Here is a 21,963-nt window from a genome sequence, read left to right as displayed (position 1 = left end):
CCTATAAAGAATTTCACCAATAAACCACCAAACACATGCTGCTCAAAACTTTCATCTCACAAGGTACACACCTCATTAATAATCATCCATTCAGCTACATTTTGTTGCTGCACTGGTCATAACTATCATTGAGCAAAACTAAAGCTGTCACCAATATAAAACAATGCATTAAGAAAACAGATCATTCTTTCGCAGATGTTAAAAATGCAGTGCACACATGAAACAATCCAACAACATAAAAGAACCATGACCTGGTAATCAGTTCCAGAAGAGTGTGTGGAATTTACAATATTAAATGGAGAAAACTGTCAAGAAGTGTGAAATGCCTCTACAACTACATCTTTAAATACCCGATAGCTAGTTGGTGAAGGATGAAATCACAACATGCCTTTACTCAGCTTAGATTTATGCAGAGTGAATCCTTTCAAATATAGACCTCCTAACTCAAACTTCACCCCAACACCAGTAGATGTCTCTTTAAATTATTACATGAGCACATGCGATCGTTGACCTTCATATATTAACCATAATGACACACAATTAACAGAAGTATCCATGGCAAGTGTTAAGGTGTTTGCAATGACCCGCATTCTTTAAACAACTTTCTTTCCCTCTTTTCATGTGTCTTCACAACAATCTTGAACACTGTATTAGGGAGATTACATGGCGTCCTCAGAATCCCTACAGAGCAGACAGAGACCATTCGGTCCACTGAGTCTGCACTGGCCCTCTGAGAAATATCCCAACTAGACCCACACCTCCCCGTCCACATCATGCCACATTTCCCATGGCTAATCCACCTAGACTGCATGTCCCTGGACTCTAGGGGCAATTTTTTAGCATGGCTAATTCACCTAACTGACACATTCCTGGACACCATGGGTAATTTAGCAAGACCAATCCACCTAACCTGCACATCTTTGGACTGTGGGAGGAAACCGGAGCACAGGAGGAAGGATATGCAAATTTCACACAGACAGTATAAGGTTAGAATCGAACCCAGCTCTCTGGTGTTGTGAGGCAGCATTGCTGACACTGAGCCACCATGCCACTGTTGGAATGCTTCTCTGGCTTCCTCTCAAATTTTCCTCTTGCAAGAGAACATCTGGCATTCGCTCAGCATCTCTAGAGTTGGGACCAACAGATCAATGGGAAGATCATTACATGGAATTTAGAAAGAAAGAACTTGCACCTTTCACGAACCCTAGGTATCCCAAAGGACCGCACAGTCAATGAATTGCTCTGGAAGTGTGCACTGTTCACTGTTATAATGTACTGTTGTGATTCTTCAATCCTTGTGAGATATGTGCATCAACTCATATGCAGTAAATTGGGATCATTTGGTCCACTGAATCTGCACTGACCCTCTAAAGAGTATCCTAGCCAGACACACACCTCTCCATAAGTTATAGGAGTAGAAGCAGGCCATTCAGCCCATCAAGTCTACTCCACCATTCAATGAGAGCTGATCTGATAATCCACTTTCATGTCTTTACTCCATAATCCTTGATTCCCTCACTGATTAAAAATCTGTCCATCTCAGCCTTGAGCTAGTTGAGAGATAAATGTGAGCCAGGAGCATGGAAGCTTCAACTACTGTCATGGGATATTTTACACAAAAGGAGACAGGAGATAAGGCCTTGACTTAACCTCATACTGGCACTTTCAACGTGTTAGCACTTCATAAGAGGCACAGTGGATAAGTTAGGGTGAGAAAACAGTGCTGATTTGTTCTGATCCACAACCAGCAATCCAGAGTTTACCTCTTAGTCTCCAGTAAAATTTAGCTTTACATTTCCACTATCATGTCGATGCTTCAGAAACTACTGCCTGAGGCTGAAGAAATCCCTATCCACAACCTATCAATGCATCTGACAAACTACCAGAACTTTTTTTTAGTACATCATCTTCAACTGGAGAAGAATTGTACAGGATTTTATTCTATTCTGCTACATCCAGAGCATTGAAGCAATTAGAAGATTTTTACTGAATAAAAGTCACGAAAACTCATATATGCTCTCCTAATGTAGATCACAATGTACTATACAACAGTCAAATTTTGCCAAGTCTAATCTGTGCCAACACAAACTGAGAAATTCCCAATTTTATCCTGGACCAAAGGACGATGAGCTTGTTACACTCTAACCAGTCTGGTTTGTAGAAATGTTTAGAGGAATGTAATTCACTAACAACTAACCTGTTATAAAGGGAGAAAAACTGTACTACATTCTCTGCATGCACACAGTAAAACTACCATATACAGCTAATCCTCTGGCTTTGCAGGTATGATGCTGGGAATGTACATCAAACAAAAAACAACTGGGAACCACTCAGTTATCTTCTAATCACGAAACCGGAGGCCAGAAAAATGCTTTTGTGGCTAAATTTTCACTATGTACTCATGTTGGCAAAGTCCCCTGCTGGTATTCAGTCAGGAAATAAATCCATATTATGCACAGTCCATTATCCTGTGATCTGCGACGGAAACAGCCTTTAAACAGTTTCTGTCGTCTCATGTCACACACATCTCAACATTAAATATCTCTATCAGCTGTAATTTATCCTGCACCACACCACATCAATTTAACATCATTACTGTGCTGAGTGCATACTAAGGAGATTTCAACATGAAGAAATATAAGACCAGGGAGGCACACTGGATTGGAATTGAATTCTTTGCCCATGTTTCCTTGCAATAAAAAAAAAGCACCCTTTTGCGGTTAGGTTCCACTTTTTTTACACTTGATCAAAAGTAGCTTTGACATGCACACACACTCATTCCATAATGTGCAGCATGCTTACACTGTACTATGCAACATCAAAAGAAAACAGTAATCTTTCATCTTGTTTGAATTTAACATTGCTATCTGGAACAGTCAAAAGTCCCAAGTGAAGCATTTTAGTCTCGCTCTTAATCAGAACACATTTGCACCGTAAAATTGTTTAAAACCTGGCACAAATTGGATAACTATTTAATTTTCCAAGAATGAGTGGCATGGATTCATATAAGCTTATGAATCAAGAGCAGGAGCAGGCCACTTAGCCCTCAAGTCTGCTCTGCCATTCAATAAGATCATTGGTTAGAGACAAAAAAAAAAACTGCAGATGCTAGAATCCAAGGTAGACAAGCAGGAGGCTGGCAGAACACAGCAAGCCAAGCAGCATCAGGAGGTGGAGAAGTCAACATTTTGGGTGCAATCCTTCTTCAGGGCACTTCAGGATCATGGCTGATCTATTCATGTTTAGAATTCCATATTCTTTTCTATCTTCAATAACCATTGATTGCTGTCAGGCAAGAGAATTAGTCCGTCTTAAAAATATTCAATGACCCCCACCTCCTGAGGCAAATTGCTCCAAAGTTGCACAAACTCTCAGAGAAAAAAATTCTAAGTTCTGTCATAAAAGTGCAATCCATAAATTTTAAACACTGTCCCCTGGTTCTGGATTTACTCTAAAGAACTTATAATGTTTCTACCTCCACCTTGTCAAGACTGTTCAGGCTCTTACATACTGAGGGCACGCAACTTACGAATGGCCAATTTACGAAAACAATTCCATACAAGGGTATAATTTTGAACAGCTGTTACTGGAACAATTCCTGTACTTACAAATGGTGCCTTTATACGATCCTGCATTGTGATCTGACTTGTGCACAGTTCGTTTTGTGAATGGATTCCAGAATTCGCAATCTAGGAACTCTCTGTGCTTCAATCAAGTCACCTCTCATTCTTCTAAATGCCAGTGGAAACAACACCTGGTTTTCCTCATCAGATAACCCATTCCAGTTATCAATCCAATAAACCTGCTCTCAGCTGCATCCAATGCATTTACATTCTTAAGCAAGATGACCAAAATTGCACACAATATTTGAGATCTGGATTCACCAATGCCCCATATAAAAGTGAAGATGTTATTCTTTAATTATGTTCAGTTCCTCTTTTAACATAGGACAGTGTTCTATTAGCTTTCTTAATTACTTGTTGTATCTTCTTACTATTATTTTGTGACTCATGCACTAAATCACCTTGATTGTGCTGTAACTGTAATTCTGCAGGTATTCTCCATTTAAGTAATACTCTGCTTCATTGTTCTTGCCAAAGTGAACAAGTTCACGCATTCTCACATTAAAACCCATGTGCCAGACTTGTGTCCACTCACTCAACCTACCAATGTCCATCTATGTTTCCTTACATCCAGTTTCTGACCTATCTTTATGTCCTTTACAAATTTAGCAACCATGTCTTTGCTCCAAGTCATTCCACACTTTACTGCATAGCAGCAGTAATCACCGAAAACTAATAACCAGTCAACTTGTCTTTCGTGGCATTGGTTTTATGTTGGATATTCTTCTTACAATAGTGTCATGGGATCTTTAACATCAATCAAAACAGACAAGACTCACTTTTAAAAAAGCCCTCTGCAATGATATTATGATACTCCCCCATTACTGCACTGGATAAGAGATTCCATTCAAATCCATGAAAGAAACTGGATAGAAACTTGTGCGGTATCCTGGACAATGTGCATTCCATAACTGGTAAAAACAAATTTGTTCATTTATTTCCTTCCTAGTTAAATACATCATTGGCAGTAAATAACACTGTTAAAGATTGTAGAAGTTAATAGTTTTTATAAGTTTCCAATAAAAGCAATTCTTAAAATCTGTCATGCGAGTGGCAACCTTATTTTACATGTAGTCTAGCCAAAAAATATCATACCCATTCCTATAAATTCTTCATTGAGCATGTTTAACCAGGCTACATCCATGTCATCCAGATCATAACGGCACACACTTTCCGCAAGTGTGCGGATATCCACGTAACCAAGCTCTGGGGGCTCAGAACCAGAGGAGTGAATATATTTCCTTGGTCTGGCAAATGTCACAGCTTTATCCTTTTCCTCAGTAATTCTGCAAATACAAAGAGAAAAAAAGTGTCAATTTACGTACCTTATGATCAGGGTTGTCCTTCGGACAGCAAATTAAAACATTTAAAATTAGAATCTCTCAATGGCTTGGTTAAGAAATTTGCTTAGTGATTAATTAAACTTATATTGATCATTGACTTCCAAAAACTCCACTCACTTATAGGGTCCTTTATTGGTGCAGCAACACACAATATTGACATGACTGAAAATTTGAGGCATATTTTGTATGTCAGGGAGGAAATAGCTGGTGGACCAAGTCTGGCTTACATGTGCATTTACCTACTATTCTGTTGATATTTCAAACAAGTTAGGAAGTGCAGCACAAGAGATTAAATCACATCCTTCATCTTAATTAGATATAACAAAGTAACACAATGTAAATTCAGCATCACTGGAGGTCAGTTAGGTAGTGTGGTGTAGAATGACACCAAAGGTGTGAGGTCAATCGTCATAACAACTGTTGTAGTCAATGCAAGACCTGCTTCCTCATCTTGTCTCACACTTGCCTATGTGGTGCCGCTCAACTAACAATGGAGAGACACATTTGTGCTTCTTTATGCACTATGGTTAGATACCTAAATTTAATACAGGACAATACAGTACCTGGAATGCCTGAGCTGAAACAGATGCTGCCTTGATTTTGCTCAACATACTCCAATCTCAACTAGTTGCAGGTAGGTAAATTACAAAACAAAAAGCAAATGTTTCAATCAGGATCGTATTGTGAGAGAGGTCAAGACATACTTTATCCTGTTGCACATTAATTGATTCAAATTTAAATTTCCAGCACTCATACTTGCTTTCTTTTTGCAGATACAGTGGAAGTGTTTTTTTTGAGTCAATATATCCCACTCTGCAGGGATTGGTTCAGTGCCGGCTCATGTCCACACTCTGAGCTCTGTGGCACTGCATATCAAACTCATTCAGTCCTCCTCGAGTACTGTGAAATCAGATACAAGCAGGGAAAAAAAAAAGCTCCTTTTCTGGCACTGTTACAGCCTACTGCTTCTGTGCGGCTCTTGTCCAAACATGGAACAGCGAAGAGGTAAGATCTAACTTGCCACTGAAAGCTGCTTCTGTAACATTCATCAGCTGCTCGTGTCTATTATCTTTGCAAGAGCCTTGGCAATAAATAGTGCAGGCTTTTCAACAGCTGCAGATCCAGATCCAGATTCAATCTTCACCTACATCACAGAGAAATCAGGAGCTGATCTCCGACTAATTACCCACACACCCCAGATTCAGATTCAAATGGCAACTTGTATTTTGCTCTTATCAACCTTTAAGCTCTAGATGGGTCTAATTCAGGTGATATTTACCAAACAAACAATCAGTAGAGTAGTGTGCACCTTGAACCAGCAAATGGAGGCAAGGAAAGAGGTGGTATATCAAAAACAGAGGGAGCAAAACTTTAAGAGGAAAAGGTGACCGTCTTTTTAAGACCTTAACAAGCTGAGGATTTGACATCCACACCTCAACGCACAGGAACTGGCATTCTCAAGCACTGCTTGCCCACTTGTTTGCCAGTAGATCTTGGGAGCCCCAGTGCGCAACTCTGGAACTGCAAGGAGACCCACAAGGAAGTGTCACAATGCCAGAGAGAGGCAAGCCCCAGGCTTTTACGGCAGGGAGGCATTCTAAGGACAGAGGCTGGGGAAATAATCTAGAGGCCAAATAGGGAGACACAGGTGGGGGGAGACAGCCTGTGGGTGGACTGAGTGAAATAACTCCCATGACGTAAACTCTCGCTCCCCCTTAGCAGAGTAGTGTGTCCACCACTGGCATTACTGATGCCATTTCACCCCGCTGCCTAATCAGATTTAACCTGGTGCAGAGTCTTCTCCCCATCAGCAAATCTGCTGGAGCTATCCTTGTAGGTGCATGAGGGGCAGTCCTATAATCAAACAAGAACTGGGACAGTTTGGTATGTAATGAAACTACAGGCTGTTTCTTTAAACCTGCCTTCAAAGTCTGGATTGGTCTTTCTGCCAGACCCCTGGATGATGGATGGGATGAAACTGTCCTTGTATGTTGAATTCCATTCAACTTCAGGAAAAACTCAAATTCCCTGCTGGTAAACTGCCCATTATCTGTGACCAACAGTTCCAGGAGTCTGTGTATTACAAAAGATCATGTGCAGTTCTTCTTTCATCGTCCCATTATTTGACAAATGAAGTCTGTGCATGTCCAGCCACTTTGAGTGGGCATCCACAATACTAAGAACAGTGAGCCCATAGAAGGCCATTCCCGTAAATGTGGGGGAGCTGCTGGATTTTTGTCCTTGTTGACACTATGGGCACTGCCCACCAACACAGCTATGCCTGCATTCAATCTTGGCCATCAGACATAATTTCTCCCTAACACCTTCATTTTGGAAACCCCTGGATGACCCTGGTGGAGTTCAGCCAGCATCCGGTGGCAACCTTTGCTCAGGACAATCACTCTTACTCTCTATAATAATATGCCATCCTATACTGTGATCTGGTCTCGACTGGTCCAAAAAGATTTCAATTTTGGTTGTGACAGCCTTTTGGTTTCCCCCATCACCACCAGTTGTTTTATTTTTGCCAGGACTGGATCTTTCTGAGTCCAAAGTCTGACATTATCAACTGTGATTGGATGTGTGCGTCCAAAATATTTTACAACCATTGCGAACATGTCCAGTGGTAGCAGTCCCAGTGAGGTATCTGTCAGCGGGAGGCGGCTCAGTCCATCCGCATTTGCTATTTAGCCTCCCAGGCAGTGTTCCAACTTGTAATTATACATACTCAATATTAGAGTCCACCACTGAATTCAGCTTGAAGCTATGGTTGACACTGCCTTGTCCAACTTAAGTAGACCCAGCAGGGGTTTGTGGCCTGTAATTATTATGAAGGTATTGGTGAAACTTCCTGATTCCAAATATGACCATCAAGCTTCCTTCTCTATCTGGCTCTGCATTAGCCAAAGTTCTGGATCCATACGCTATTGGGTGTTCCACTGCATTGGGCCATCTGTGAGCTGATACTACCCTGAGGGCATATGGGGAGGCACCACATGTTAATAGCATGGGTCATAGCATGCTAACACCTCTGAGAATGATGGCTGTTTCTTCACTTCCCTAAAAGCTGTGGCTTGACTATGGGTGACCATTTCTAAGGCTGACACTTTTTTACGAGTTAATGTAAAGCTGCCAGGATGGAGGCCTGATTATATATGAACTATTCGTAATAATTCTACAGTCCAAGGAAAGATGAATGCTCCTGTACAGATGTGAAAGCCAGGACACCTTTGATCACCGTCATTCTATCTTCCAATGGATCTAACCCAGTCTTGTCAACTCTGTAGACTAAGTAGGTCACTTGGGGTGCTTGGAACACACATTTTTCCCTTCTAAGGTATATGCCCCCCTGGGAAAAATGTCTAAAGGCTGCTTCCAAGTTCTCCTTAATGGTCATCCCTGTTATTATCACATTATCTAGGTCAATGGTTACCTAGGGAATACCTTGCAAAATGCTCTTCACCATCCACTGAAAACTTGCACAGGTTTGCTTTACCCCAAATGGCAGTCTTGCATATTGCTACAACTCTCATGAATATTAATTGTAGCATACTTCTGGGCATCCTCATCTAACTGTAATTGCAAGTGCATGTGGCTCTTGTCCAGCTTCATAAAGGACAGCAACCCCAATGAACAGGCCAACCCCCAACCCCCCACCACCTAAAGCAACCCCCAACCACCCCCCAACCCCCAACCATGAACATTGGCTTTCCTGCTCCTCGGATACTGCCTGACCTACTGTGCTTTTCTAGCACCATTCTAATCTAGACTCTGATCTCCAGCATCTGCAGTCCTCACTTTTGCCTAAAAAGGGGAAAGGTTAATTTTGAAGATTTGTATGCATACCAACACGCTGTATTGAATTAATCAAAACTGATATTGACAAGAGTATTGCACTGTCCAAGGTGCTATCACTTGGATATGATGTTAAACCAAGGCTTTGTCTTCCCCATCAGGTGAATTTCAAAGAGTCCATGGCACTATGTGAACAAAAGCAGGCAAGTTTTCCCATTTCTTGGCTAATACTCATCTCTCAATCAACACATACAATGTGTCTGATCATTATCACATCCATAGGGACTTACTGTGCACAAACTGGCAGCCACATTTCCTACATTACAATAACGACAACACCTCAAAAGAATTTGTATAAAAATCAGATGATCTTATTTCAGATTCACAGCATTCACAGTAATTTAAGCTTTTTTTTTAAAACCTCAAATGTATTTATCAACTTTACATATTTTGGAAGATCCAGTTGTTATGTAAGGTGCTACAGAAACCTAAATCTCCCTTTTCTTTGGTGTTAATGCAAATGCACATGAATGCAATGCTCAGAATAGAAACCTAACAAAAACGTTAATCTTTCAGGAGACAGGGATGACAAAAAACAAGAGATATTGGGAAATGTGTGCTTATTCTGTTTTGTTTCAATTTAGTCTTTGCAGCCCTAGTGGTATCCAGCCTTCACCTAGGTTTCTCAACAAAAGACATGAATTGAATCAGGAATTTCCTCAAGAGAGAAGAATATAACATTATAGAAGCAATTCTAATACGGCAATACCAGCAAGTGTTAAAGCAATTCTGACACAGTGATACCAGCAAGTGTTAAAGCAATTCTGACACTGATACCAGCGAGTGTTAAAGCAATTCTGATACAGTGATACAGCAAGTGTTAAAGCAATTCTGACACAGTGATACCAGCAAGTGTTAAAGCAATTCTGATACAGTGATACCAGCAAGTGTTAAAGCAATTCTGTATGGCAATACCAGCGAGTGTTAAAGCAATTCTGATACGGTGATACCAGCAAGTGTTAAAGCAATTCTGTATGGCAATACCAGCGAGTGTTAAAGCAATTCTGATACGGTGATACCAGCAAGTGTTAAAGCAATTCTGACACTGATACCAGCGAGTGTTAAAGCAATTCTGATACAGTGATACAGCAAGTGTTAAAGCAATTCTGACACAGTGATACCAGCAAGTGTTAAAGCAATTCTGATACAGTGATACCAGCAAGTGTTAAAGCAATTCTGTATGGCAATACCAGCGAGTGTTAAAGCAATTCTGATACAGTGATACCAGCAAGTGTTAAAGCAATTCTGTATGGCAATACCAGCGAGTGTTAAAGCAATTCTGATACGGTGATACCAGCAAGTGTTAAAGCAATTCTGATACAGTGATACCAGCGAGTGTTAAAGCAATTCTGATACGGTGATACCAGCAAGTGTTAAAGCAATTCTGACACAGTGATACCAGCAAGTGTTAAAGCAATTCTGACACAGTGATACCAGCATGTGTTAAAGCAATTCTGACACAGTGATACCAGCAAGTGTTAAAGCAATTCTGATACGGTGATACCAGCATGTGTTAAAGCAATTCTGACACAGTGATACCAGCAAGTGTTAAAGCAATTCTGATACGGTGATACCAGCAAGTGTTAAAGCAATTCTGATACAGTGATACCAGCAAGTGTTAAAGCAATTCTAATACGGTGATACCAGCAAGTGTTAAAGCAATTCTGATACAGTGATACCAGCAAGTGTTAAAGCAATTCTAATACGGTGATACCAGCGAGTGTTAAAGCAATTCTGATACGGTGATACAGCAAGTGTTAAAGCAATTCTGATACGGTGATACCAGCAAGTGTTAAAGCAATTCTGTATGGCAATACCAGCAAGTGTTAAAGGAATTCTGATACAGTGATACCAGCAAGTGTTAAAGCAATTCTGATACGGTGATACCAGCAAGTGTTAAAGCAATTCTGATACGGTGATACCAGCGAGTGTTAAAGCAATTCTGATACGGTGATACAGCAAGTGTTAAAGCAATTCTGATACAGTGATACCAGCAAGTGTTAAAGCAATTCTGATACGGTGATACCAGCAAGTGTTAAAGCAATTCTGATACGGTGATACCAGCAAGTGTTAAAGCAATTCTGATACGGTGATACCAGCAAGTGTTAAAGCAATTCTGATACGGTGATACAGCAAGTGTTAAAGCAATTCTGATACGGTGATACCAGCAAGTGTTAAAGCAATTCTGATACGGTGATACAGCAAGTGTTAAAGCAATTCTGATACAGTGATACCAGCAAGTGTTAAAGCAATTCTGATACGGTGATACCAGCAAGTGTTAAAGCAATTCTGATACGGTGATACCAGCAAGTGTTAAAGCAATTCTGATACGGTGATACAGCAAGTGTTAAAGCAATTCTGATACGGTGATACAGCAAGTGTTAAAGCAATTCTGATACGGTGATACCAGCAAGTGTTAAAGCAATTCTGTATGGCAATACCAGCAAGTGTTAAAGGAATTCTGATACGGTGATACAGCAAATGTTAAAGCAATTCTGATACGGTGATACCAGCAAATGTTAAAGCAATTCTGATACGGTGATACCAGCAAGTGTTAAAGCAATTCTGATACGGTGATACCAGCAAATGTTAAAGCAATTCTATATGGCAATACCAGCGAGTGTTAAAGCAATTCTAATACGGTGATACAGCAAGTGTTAAAGCAATTCTGATACGGTGATACCAGCAAATGTTAAAGCAATTCTGGATGGCAATACCAGCGAGTGTTAAAGCAATTCTGATACGGTGATACAGCAAGTGTTAAAGCAATTCTGATACGGTGATACCAGCAAATGTTAAAGCAATTCTATATGGCAATACCAGCGAGTGTTAAAGCAATTCTAATACGGTGATACAGCAAGTGTTAAAGCAATTCTGATACGGTGATACCAGCAAATGTTAAAGCAATTCTGGATGGCAATACCAGCGAGTGTTAAAGCAATTCTAATACGGTGATACCAGCAAGTGTTAAAGCAATTCTGATACGGTGATACCAGCGAGTGTTAAAGCAATTCTGATACGGTGATACCAGCAAGTGTTAAAGCAATTCTGATACGGTGATACCAGCAAGTGTTAAAGCAATTCTGATACGGTGATACCAGCAAGTGTTAAAGCAATTCTAATACGGTGATACCAGCAAGTGTTAAAGCAATTCTGATACGGTGATACCAGCAAATGTTAAAGCAATTCTAATACGGTGATACCAGCAAGTGTTAAAGCAATTCTAATACGGTGATACCAGCAAGTGTTATAGCAATTCTAATACGGTGATACCAGCAAGTGTTAAAGCACTTCTGATACGGTGATACCAGCAAGTGTTAAAGCAATTCTGATACGGTGATACCAGCAAGTGTTAAAGCAATTCTAATACGGTGATACCAGCAAATGTTAAAGCAATTCTAATACGGTGATACCAGCAAGTGTTATAGCAATTCTAATACGGTGATACCAGCAAGTGTTAAAGCACTTCTGATACGGTGATACCAGCAAGTGTTAAAGCAATTCTAATACGGTGATACCAGCAAGTGTTAAAGCAATTCTGATATGGCGATACCAGCAAATGTTAAAGCACTTCCAGGTGTTGTATCAAGCTTTCTGTGTAAAATGAAGTGTTGAAAAGAACTGATTTCATTCGATCCAGTTGAGCTTTAGAAGCTGCCAATGATAACTTTCGTAACAGGTGGGAGATCCTTATTTTCTAAAGAAATGTCAGAGTTATAGTAGCTCTTCTTATGCATTGCTTCTGCATTGCCAATAGGAGTGACATAACAAAGCACGGACCTTGCCTGAAGACGAGTGCTGAGCAGAAGTAAAGTAAATTAGTAAGTGGAAAGCCAATAAACAAAGGCAGATCCAGGTCTTGGATCATTAACCACAATTATCCAAGCTCAAACTAAATTGGAAAATGCCATTAGGAAGCAAAGTGGAAAGTGTATGTTCCATTAAAGTCAATGGAATGTGAAGTTAGTGAAGCGTATGGCAGTCAGTCTGCTAGCACCCGCACTACGCTCCTGCTGAAAATAAAGGTACAATCCACAGTTCCATCTTTTAAAATCCATGGTGTATGGAATTGAGGAGCGAGATCAGAAATTATTCTTTATAAACTGTTTCTACAGGATGAAGAATGAGCAAGGGAAATAACAAAGAAATCTTTGTATGACTATAATGTGTCTGTGAATTCAGCTCAAGATCACTCCCAGTTCCAAGTGTTACCTTCGTCTAACCTAGTGTTTAACTAACAGTTAACCATTTCTAACCTAGAGTTACTCATAAATTGACAGTATGTTGATAACTCTAACTGATGTCAGTTTCACTTTACGATCAAATTCCCACTTCTGTATTAGATGTTAGTGGGTCCAAATTCCACTCAGTACTTCACCTTATAATCTGGACAGTCAATTCAGTGATACAACTATACAGAGCAACGCCATTAGTAGCACACTTGCTACATGTAACTTCCTAAAACCCTTTATTTAAAAAAAGCATTTGTATTCACAGTGCTACTTCAAAGACTTGATAACCACTTGGAGCTGCCAATCATACTGTGAACTAATAGCATCCCAATGTGATGATTATAGGTTGGATTAGTCATGCAGCACTAATCCTATAAAGAGAACCCTCAGATTTATGTCACCAGGGTGAAACAGAAAGTACTGTTTTTTAAGAACACGGCAGATTGATTTTTGCAAATATTTATACAATGATAGCTCCCTCAAAATCTCCAACGAGCTTGACATCAATTTTTTTTATGCATGCTCAAATCTATTTCTAACAATTTCCTAAAGGACACCTTACGTCTCCCAAAACACACTTAATTTCTTTTTAAGGGTACCTTACCTCTCCAAAAAAAGGGTATTCCACCTCTCCAAAGAACTCTGGGAAAAGTTTAGACCTTCTCATGACTAGACTAAAGCTATATATTTTGTACATCCCATGAATGAAAATAGAATCTGACTGAAGAAATGTGTGCTGTAGCATGAACGTTTGAACGCATTGTGAAAAGTCACAACTCTCCCTGCTCCTCTTGGCCAAATAGATGGAGCCTGGTTTAGCTCAGGTCAAATGCAGGCCTCCAGCACCATATTTAACCTTATGTGTCATAGCATAAAAATTCAGGTCCAATGCTCTAGTCTGGTTCACCATTTGATTTGATGTTCAAAGAGTTCAGTAAGCAAAATCATTGTTGAATTTTATCCTGCCCAGCAACTTACATTTATACAGTATCTTTAATGCAGAAAAATGCCTCATATTGCTTCAATGGAGATAATCAAAAAATAAACAGATGCCAAGCTAATGAAGGAGATATCAAGAGGTAATCAAAGTTTTCACAAAGAAGGGGAATTATGGAGAGAGGTAAAGCTGCTGAGGGTTTTGACACCGAATTCAGAGCAGCAAAGGGCAGAGGCTGCTGAAGGCATTGCTGAGTTAAGAGTAAGGGGAATACAGATGATGTACAATCAGTGGAACAGGTCAATTATTAGCATACTTTTAAGTTTCAATTAGTAAACTATTGATTACTTAGATAACGTTTGTCAAATGAAAACAAAACAATTAAACATTTCTTCTTTTCTAACAACATTGTCCACCCACTTATCATACTGAATCATTTGTGTTTGCGGAATGTGATATTCCCATCAAATTCATGAGCAATTAAACAAAAGTTTAATTTTTCCTGATTTTCTGCTTTCATTGACATATTCAAAATTATATAAGAAACAATGCTATACTACAAATATTTAATTATTTAAACTGTCATATTGTCACAATTAGAAAAAAAACAAGTAATTGAGAACTTTTAAAAATTCTTCATGTACATACAACCTGAAGATTTTTTTTGTTGGTTTTGCATTATCCTATTGGTTTGCTAACAACGACAAAATAATGTAGTGTTTTAATGTCTTCACTGTGCAGTTCGGGCTGTATTAGAATGAAAGAACTCACTACACGAATACTTTCTCACATGAATCAAAGATCAGAAGCATAACACCTGAATGCATTAACATTTGAAATGCTATAACATACAAAGCTGTGACCCAATTGCTGGAAAATAGGATTAGAATAGTTGCAATTTTGACAACTGCCATGGACATGATGGGTTGAAGGGCCCCTTTCAATGCTGTAGAAACTCTAACTTTACAACAAACATTTTTTTGAGTACAACATGTTTTCCACTGGAGAACGTATGTGTGATCCATGCTACTACCTGATTTGGTTTTGGCAGCTAAACGTACTGGCTAGAGGGGCACAACAAGTGGAGTTTGTAACATTGATTGGTCTTTTTTCAATTTAATTAAGTATTTAATATTTATAAACCATAAGATGTGGGAATGGGGACACAGGGCGGTGGTGGTAGAAGGACTGTTTGTCTGGGTGGAGCAGCTGGAAGCAACCTTTAGGAAAACGTCTGACCAGAGTTGGCAACGGGATTGTTCATGTCGTGGATTACTTTTCACCCTCTGCTTTACTTCTGCATCTTTTGCCGTTCAAAAGAAAATTCCACAAGTGTCATTGTTTTTCTAATTTAGGTGGAACTGCTGTTGATCAACGAAATGTCAGAAGCAACAAATATGTTATCAGCTACTAGGCAATGGGAGACCAAGGTCCAAATCAAGATATCTAATCCATTTATCTTTTGCCTGAAGAGGCTTTATGCAAACCTTTGATCTACTTCATGTAATGTCCCCCAGATCCAGTTGTTAGGAAATCCATTAAAGCATTGATGAAACTCCACTGGAATCCTCAATCTTCTTATGACTATAAAGGTACATCAATACAACGGTTTAAACCTGATCAGGAGTACCTTAATCAAACTCAGATTTAAGCCTATTTTAATGGACTGTAAAAAGTCATTTTCTTGCACTTCAGCTAGCCATAATGCCAGTGAGATGGGTGAAAGACTTTGCAAAGTGGCCTGGCACCTAAAGCAATCATACATTTGAATGTTTTAGCACTGCCCACACCTTGCGTTTTCTTGAAGAAAAGTGTTCAGGAGGAGGAGTGATACAGAAACCGTGCTCGCAATGCTGTACCTCCAAACCACGGAATGACAGCTGGCCATGAAACCACGTCCTTAACCCATTCAACCTCCTGCCCGAAGTGATGGAAAGTTAAAAGGAAGATTTGGCGGGAATTTAAAAAAAATTATAACTAAGCAGCGTGGTCCCATTCATTTTAAACCAACACTGGAACATAGGCAACCCCACTGCATTCTACATCCATACCTGACAGTCGCTTGAGGTACAGATTCAGGGCTAACTGGTACTTGAACTCCCTTCTCCCATTCTTGTCTCCACGAGTCAGCCAGAATATAGTATTCATCAGAGTTCAATTGATGTGAATCATGAAGCTTCATTGCAGTTATCAGGTCTGTTCTGTAGACCTGACAAAAAAAAGACACAAAACAGTCATGTTAGTGATTCCAAAATTCCAGAATAACCAAGTAACAAGAAGTTTCACATTAAACCATTATCACATAAATGCAACCAAACCAATGAAGTCTATGCCAATGAAACATCAAGAATTTTCATTTCCACCCATGAGGATTCTCTTAACTCCAAACTGGAACTCACTTCTACAGAGATCATCGATGTTTGGAAGCCACTTTTATCTGAAATTCTAAGCCTAGCGGTTCCATGCAGGGAGAAACCAACTTTTAATTTGAGAAACCAGTAAAATGAACTAGCTGTAAGAACTGCAACACATAAAAAAGAATTATAGAATGGTTAAAGTGCAGGAGAGAGGCAATTCACTCTCAGCTGGTGTCATCCAGCGTTTTTCCAGTCACCCTGCGGATTATCTCTACAGATAATTATCCAACTTCCTTTGGGACAGGCACAATCAAATCTGCCTTCACAGTTTCAGTCAGCCCAGATCCTAAATTGTAAAATAAAAAAAAGTGTCCTCACCTCACCCTTGATTCCCTTGTCAATCACTTTAATTTAGGATGTAATGGTTCTTGATGATTCCATCAATGGGAATAAATTCTTGGTTATTTAATCCCTAATGCTCCCCATGTTGACTTTCAGCATCATTATCACATACACCTATAGAATATGTGAAATAAGGGCACAAAATCTGACCTTTCCACATCGCATTATTTGCTTGTCCTCACCGTCTTTATAAAACCTGTCTGTTTCTCAACTGATTGCATAGTAGTAACCCTTATATTAAAGAAGTCTGATTTTTAAAAATATAAATTAATGAAAATCAGTATAATAGTACTCCTGCAAAAACAAACATGGCTCTTCTTCTGTCACGTTCTTTGCTTATTTCTCCACAACCTTTTCTGCTCATCTTTGACTCATTAATACTTTGCTCCTTTTCTATCCTGTGCCACATGCCCGATTATCCTCTCGATGTCTTCAGATCTGTTTGCCTGTGATCGCTTTGCTCACTCTTAGAAGTGAAAAGATTCCCAAAACACACTAACTCAGACAATGCACAAATCCCACCATTTACCACGAACTCCAGCCCAAATGCCAGAAATACTGTTGCCAATTTTTGTCAGCATATCCCTGGACACTTTGGTGCATAACTTCCTGCCTTCAACTGTCTCGCACCCACTCCCTGACCACTTGCCAACCAATGTGCCCATCTTCACACACCAACTTCATTAGCCACCTGGATAATTATTGTCCACGTAACATGATTGCTCACACCAATAATCTGATGATTAATCCTTCATTTATGGACTCTCCAAAGAAATTTTGATGATTATTAGTCCCATTCTTTAGTCCTACGTCTGTCTAAATTCATCATTTTCAAATATGCGTCCAGCTGTCTTTGGATACCTTGAATGGAATCTCCCAGGCAGCACAGTCCAAATTCTAACAACTCTGAGTGAAACTTGTCCTCATCTCATAGCTCACTCACTTGCTGACAACCTTAAAATTGTGACCCCGAATTACAGACATGCCAACGAGTGGAAACAGAATACTCTTCTTTAACTTGTCAAAATTGCTAATGATTTTGAACACCTCAATAAGATCACCTCTTAATCTTCTCTGCTCCAAGGAGAATAAGCCCAATTTCTCTAATCTTTCTTTGTGTCTAAAATCCCTCATTCCTGCTATCATTTTAGCAAATCTCCTTTGCACTCACCAGTGTTTTAACATCATCCTTAAGTAAGGTAGCCAGAACTGAACACAATACTCCAAATGTGGTCTGACCATTGTTTTGTAAAAGTGCGGCATCACTTCCTTGCTTTTATATTCGAAGTCTCTATTTACAAAGCCAAGAGTCCTATGACTCGCCTTGACAAATGTTTCAATTTGCCTGGCCATCTTCAGAGAATTATGCACATGAACCCTGAGGTCCCCCCGCTCCTGTACTCCCCCTCAAAGTTGTACCATCGAGCCTGCATTGTCTCTCTCGGTTTCTTCTACCAGAATGCATTACCTCACATTTCTTTGCATTGAAATTCATTTGCCAAGTGTCTGCCAATTTGCCGAAGTTGTCAATTTCGCTCTGAAGTTGCTCAGTACCATCCTGAAAATTCACTGTTCTCCCTAATTTCTACCTAGCATTATCTGCAAATTTAGATATTTTGCCCTCAACACCCATCGCCAAATCATTGATATGGATCAGAAAAAGCAAGGGCTCCAGCACAGCCTCCTCTCTGGCAGGACTAGAACTGCACTGTTCCAGAAAGTTGTCCTGCGCACATTGCAGGAGTTTCACCCTAACCATAACCCTTTTCTCTGTCTACGAGCTTGCAAAGTAAAATGCAAATAAATATGCAAACTAAATCTTTTTATCCGGTGCACAATTTGTTTTTAATGCTATTGCTCCAGTTACAACTGAATCAAAACTGTGGAGGAAATGACAATACAAACTTTGGTTTAATGTGAAAAATGAAATCTCAAAACGCATACTAGTCAGATAATAGTACAATCCACATCTTTTGTTCCCAATTTTCTTCTCTTCTCTTCAAGCTGCTGATCCATAACGTGGCAAAATTCCTTCGGTGCCTGAAACTTATCGGACCCATCTCAAGAGGCCATATTTTAGTCATGAACCTGGGCAGTCAGTGCCTACAGGCTCGTTAACAAAGGAGGCTTTACTTTAATTTGCTTAGAGCATTGCTGGTATTTACTGTCCACCCCTAATTACCCAGAGGGCAGTTAGGAGTTAACCACATTGCTCTGGAGTCACATTTAGGCCAGACCAGGTAAAGATGGCAGATGCCCTTCCTCAAAAGAACAGGAGTGAACAGATGTGTTTGTAAACATTGACTACATGTTCACCGTTAACATGGCTTTTTAATTCCAGATATATTTATTGAATTCAAATTTCATCATCTAACAGGATGGAATTTGACGATCAGCATGAGATTTTGGATTACTAGCCTTCTGGCATACCACCACTTGAGACATGATACCAAACATGCACCATGCTTTGAGATCCACACAGGTCCACTTTCTGAAAAATTCAGCCAGGACTGGGATTCCCAGTTAGTTTTTACCTTTCCCAAGACCAACCACCATTGTGATCAAGATCAACTAATTCAAAACAGACAGTGAATCAAACCTGGGACCACTGATGGATTAGTATGGCACAATTAGGCCACTATTGGAATAGTGCATTCAATTTTGGTCTGCCTGCTATAGGAAAGATGCTGTTAAGCTTGAAAGGTTTCAGAAAAGATTTATGAGAAGGTTGCCAATTGGAAGGATTGAGCTATAAGGAAAGGCTGAATAGGCTGGGGCTATTTTCACTGGAGATTCAGTGGTTGAGGGGTGACCTTATAGAGGTTTATAATATCATAAGGGGCATGGTTAGGGTGAATAGTCAAGATCTTTTCCCTGGGGTGGGGGGAATCCAAAACTAGAGGGCAGAGGTTTAACGTGTGATGGAAAAGATTTAAAAGGGACCTAAAGGATACCTTTTTCACACAGAGGGTGGTGCATGAGGCAGTGGTGGAGACTGGTACAAATACCACATTTAAAAGACATCTGGATGTGTACATGAATAGGAAAAGTTTAGAGGGATTATGGGCCAAATGCTGGCAAATGGGACTGGATTAATTTAGAGTATCTGGTCAGCATGGATGGGTTGGACTGAAGGGTCTGTTTCCGTGCTGTACAACTCTCCGAGTCTAAGAGGTGCAATTTTTATCTGGGGCAATCAGAAAAGTTTTACTGCCCAACTTTGAACAAAGGAGAGACAAATAAAGGTGGTACCAATGATGGCGTGCGTGCAGTGCAGTGCAAAATGCCTCATTATGCTTGGAATCGCACTGATGTTCCATTTTGAGGCACCCTGTTCTGATTGAGCAGTGTACATCGCTCCCTCTAAGGCTGTTAGCAATCCCTCAGGTCGGGCCTGCAGCATCAGGAACCCACAACCCATCCTTAATTAGGCTCTGGACATGGCCAATCAGAATCCCACCTCCTGGATGTTTGCACTGGAACTTGTGCTGCAAGTTTAGACTTCTGAAAAAAAAAAACAAGTAAGATGCCACGACTGATTTTATCTCTCAATGGTCAGGTAGCCTGGAGACAGGATGATACCACGTCTTCTGGCTCAAGATGGTATGTGCATCAAAGTCATACGGAGGAGGCAAGTTCAACCTCCAGTCTCTGGTGAATTCATTGACTTTTGCATTAGACATCAAGGCTCAAAGCTACAGAGGAGAAAAATCATTTGGCATTGCATCTTCTAAGCACTATGCAGCCACCTCTGCTGGAAGGGTTGGCTTGACCACAGTCCCCCATCCTTCCAACTACCTATTGTCCACCAACACTCCTTACCAAGGCCCACACATTGGAAAGGACTGACAGAGGGCCACTATTTTTATAAACATATGCTGGAATGAGAATCAAGATATCCTGAAGAAGAGAACAGGAGACCAGTGTTGAAGAGGAGAGAAAATTTCAGACCAGAACAAGGGATTACCTCAGATGGTTTTCGGTCTTCGTGCCTCGACGTGGAGCTTCTTCTGTGTCGTGACTTGGAATGCTGAGACCAGGATGTTGAATGACCTAAACGAAAAAAAGTCAACAGCAGTTATTTTTTATTACAATGGAAGGACTCGGATCAGACTGGAGTTGAGAAGATGAGAGCTCGGTTTAACTTCTTCGACCAAAAAAAACACACTGAAGCGTCTGCCAAGTTTACCGATTGAAACCCTGCCGTGGGGTTGGAGCCAGTGACATTTTGCTCAGAGGTTAGTGTCTACGGACACAGAAGAAACATCACAAAGGCGTACTGGCCTGCCTGCAACATGGCAGAAAGGTAAGAGATTCCAAAGTGTTACAAGTCAAAAACAAAGCTCCTCATCTCTACACTAAGTAGTATTTAGTGATTCAGTTCTTCCCAGTAAGTCGAGGTTAATGAATGTCAATTTTTGCTCTTGTAACAACTGGCTCCGTATTGTACCCATTTTTCTCATTCCAAATCTCTTGACATGTTTTTCAACCTTGTCCGTGAGATCTTTAGCATCTGGTTGAAACACTCAAACAGACAAATAGAGTCATAGAGATGTACAGCGTGGAAACAGACTCATCGATCCAAATCATGCTGAATGTATATTCTAAACTGATCTAGTCCCATTTGCCAACATTTGTTCCTTATCCTTCAAAACCCTTCCTATTCATAAACCCATCCAGATGCCTATTAAATGTTGTAATTCTATCAGCCTCCACCACTTCCTCTGGCAGCTCATTCCATACACGTACCACCCTCTGCGTGAAAAAGTTGCCCCTTAGGTCCCTTTTAAAATTTCCTCTCTCGTGGTAAACCTATGCCCTCTAGTTTTGGACTCCCCCACCCAAGGAAAACACCTTGGCCATTTACCCTATCCATGCTCCTCATGGTTTTATAGGATCCTCTAGGATGTCATCCCTCAACCTCCGATAGCCTCAGCCTATTCAGCTTCTCCCTATAGCTCAATCCGTCCAACCTTGGGAACATACTTGCAAATCTTTTCTGAACCCTTTCAAGTTTTACAACATCCTTCCTGTAGTTTGGAGACCAGAGTTGCACGTAGTATTCCAAAAGTGTCCTAACCAATGTCCTATAAAGCTGCAACATGACCTCCTAACTCCTATACTCCATGCTCTGATGAATAAAGGCAATCATACCAAATGCCTTCTTCACTATCCTATCTACCTGCAAGAAGGGCCTGTGCCCGAAACGTCGAA

At 40.2% G+C, this 21,963-nt stretch overlaps 1 protein-coding gene across 3 annotated transcripts in view; it reads right to left on the bottom strand.

Moving 5' to 3' along the window:
* The window catches only part of jade1 (jade family PHD finger 1), a 236,705-nt gene that overhangs the window by 56,015 nt on the left and 158,727 nt on the right, over window positions 1-21,963 (bottom strand). For all 3 annotated transcript variants that reach the window (XM_087980044.1, XM_043674201.2, XM_087980045.1), the window contains exons 3-5: window positions 20,717-20,802; window positions 16,042-16,199; window positions 4,719-4,909 (exon numbers count right to left, since the gene is read on the bottom strand). In XM_087980044.1, the coding sequence (XP_087836170.1) occupies window positions 4,719-4,909; window positions 16,042-16,199; window positions 20,717-20,802 (435 nt within the window). The remainder of the gene's footprint in view (window positions 1-4,718; window positions 4,910-16,041; window positions 16,200-20,716; window positions 20,803-21,963) is intronic.

The sequence above is a fragment of the Chiloscyllium plagiosum genome, unplaced genomic scaffold (genome assembly GCF_037043375.1).
Source record: "Chiloscyllium plagiosum isolate Xiang-an unplaced genomic scaffold, Cpla_swu_hap1 HiC_scaffold_36, whole genome shotgun sequence".
In the NCBI taxonomy this organism is placed as follows: domain Eukaryota; kingdom Metazoa; phylum Chordata; class Chondrichthyes; order Orectolobiformes; family Hemiscylliidae; genus Chiloscyllium; species Chiloscyllium plagiosum.
Note: the sequence above shows the minus strand (reverse complement) of the source record. Positions and strands in the feature narration are given on the sequence as shown.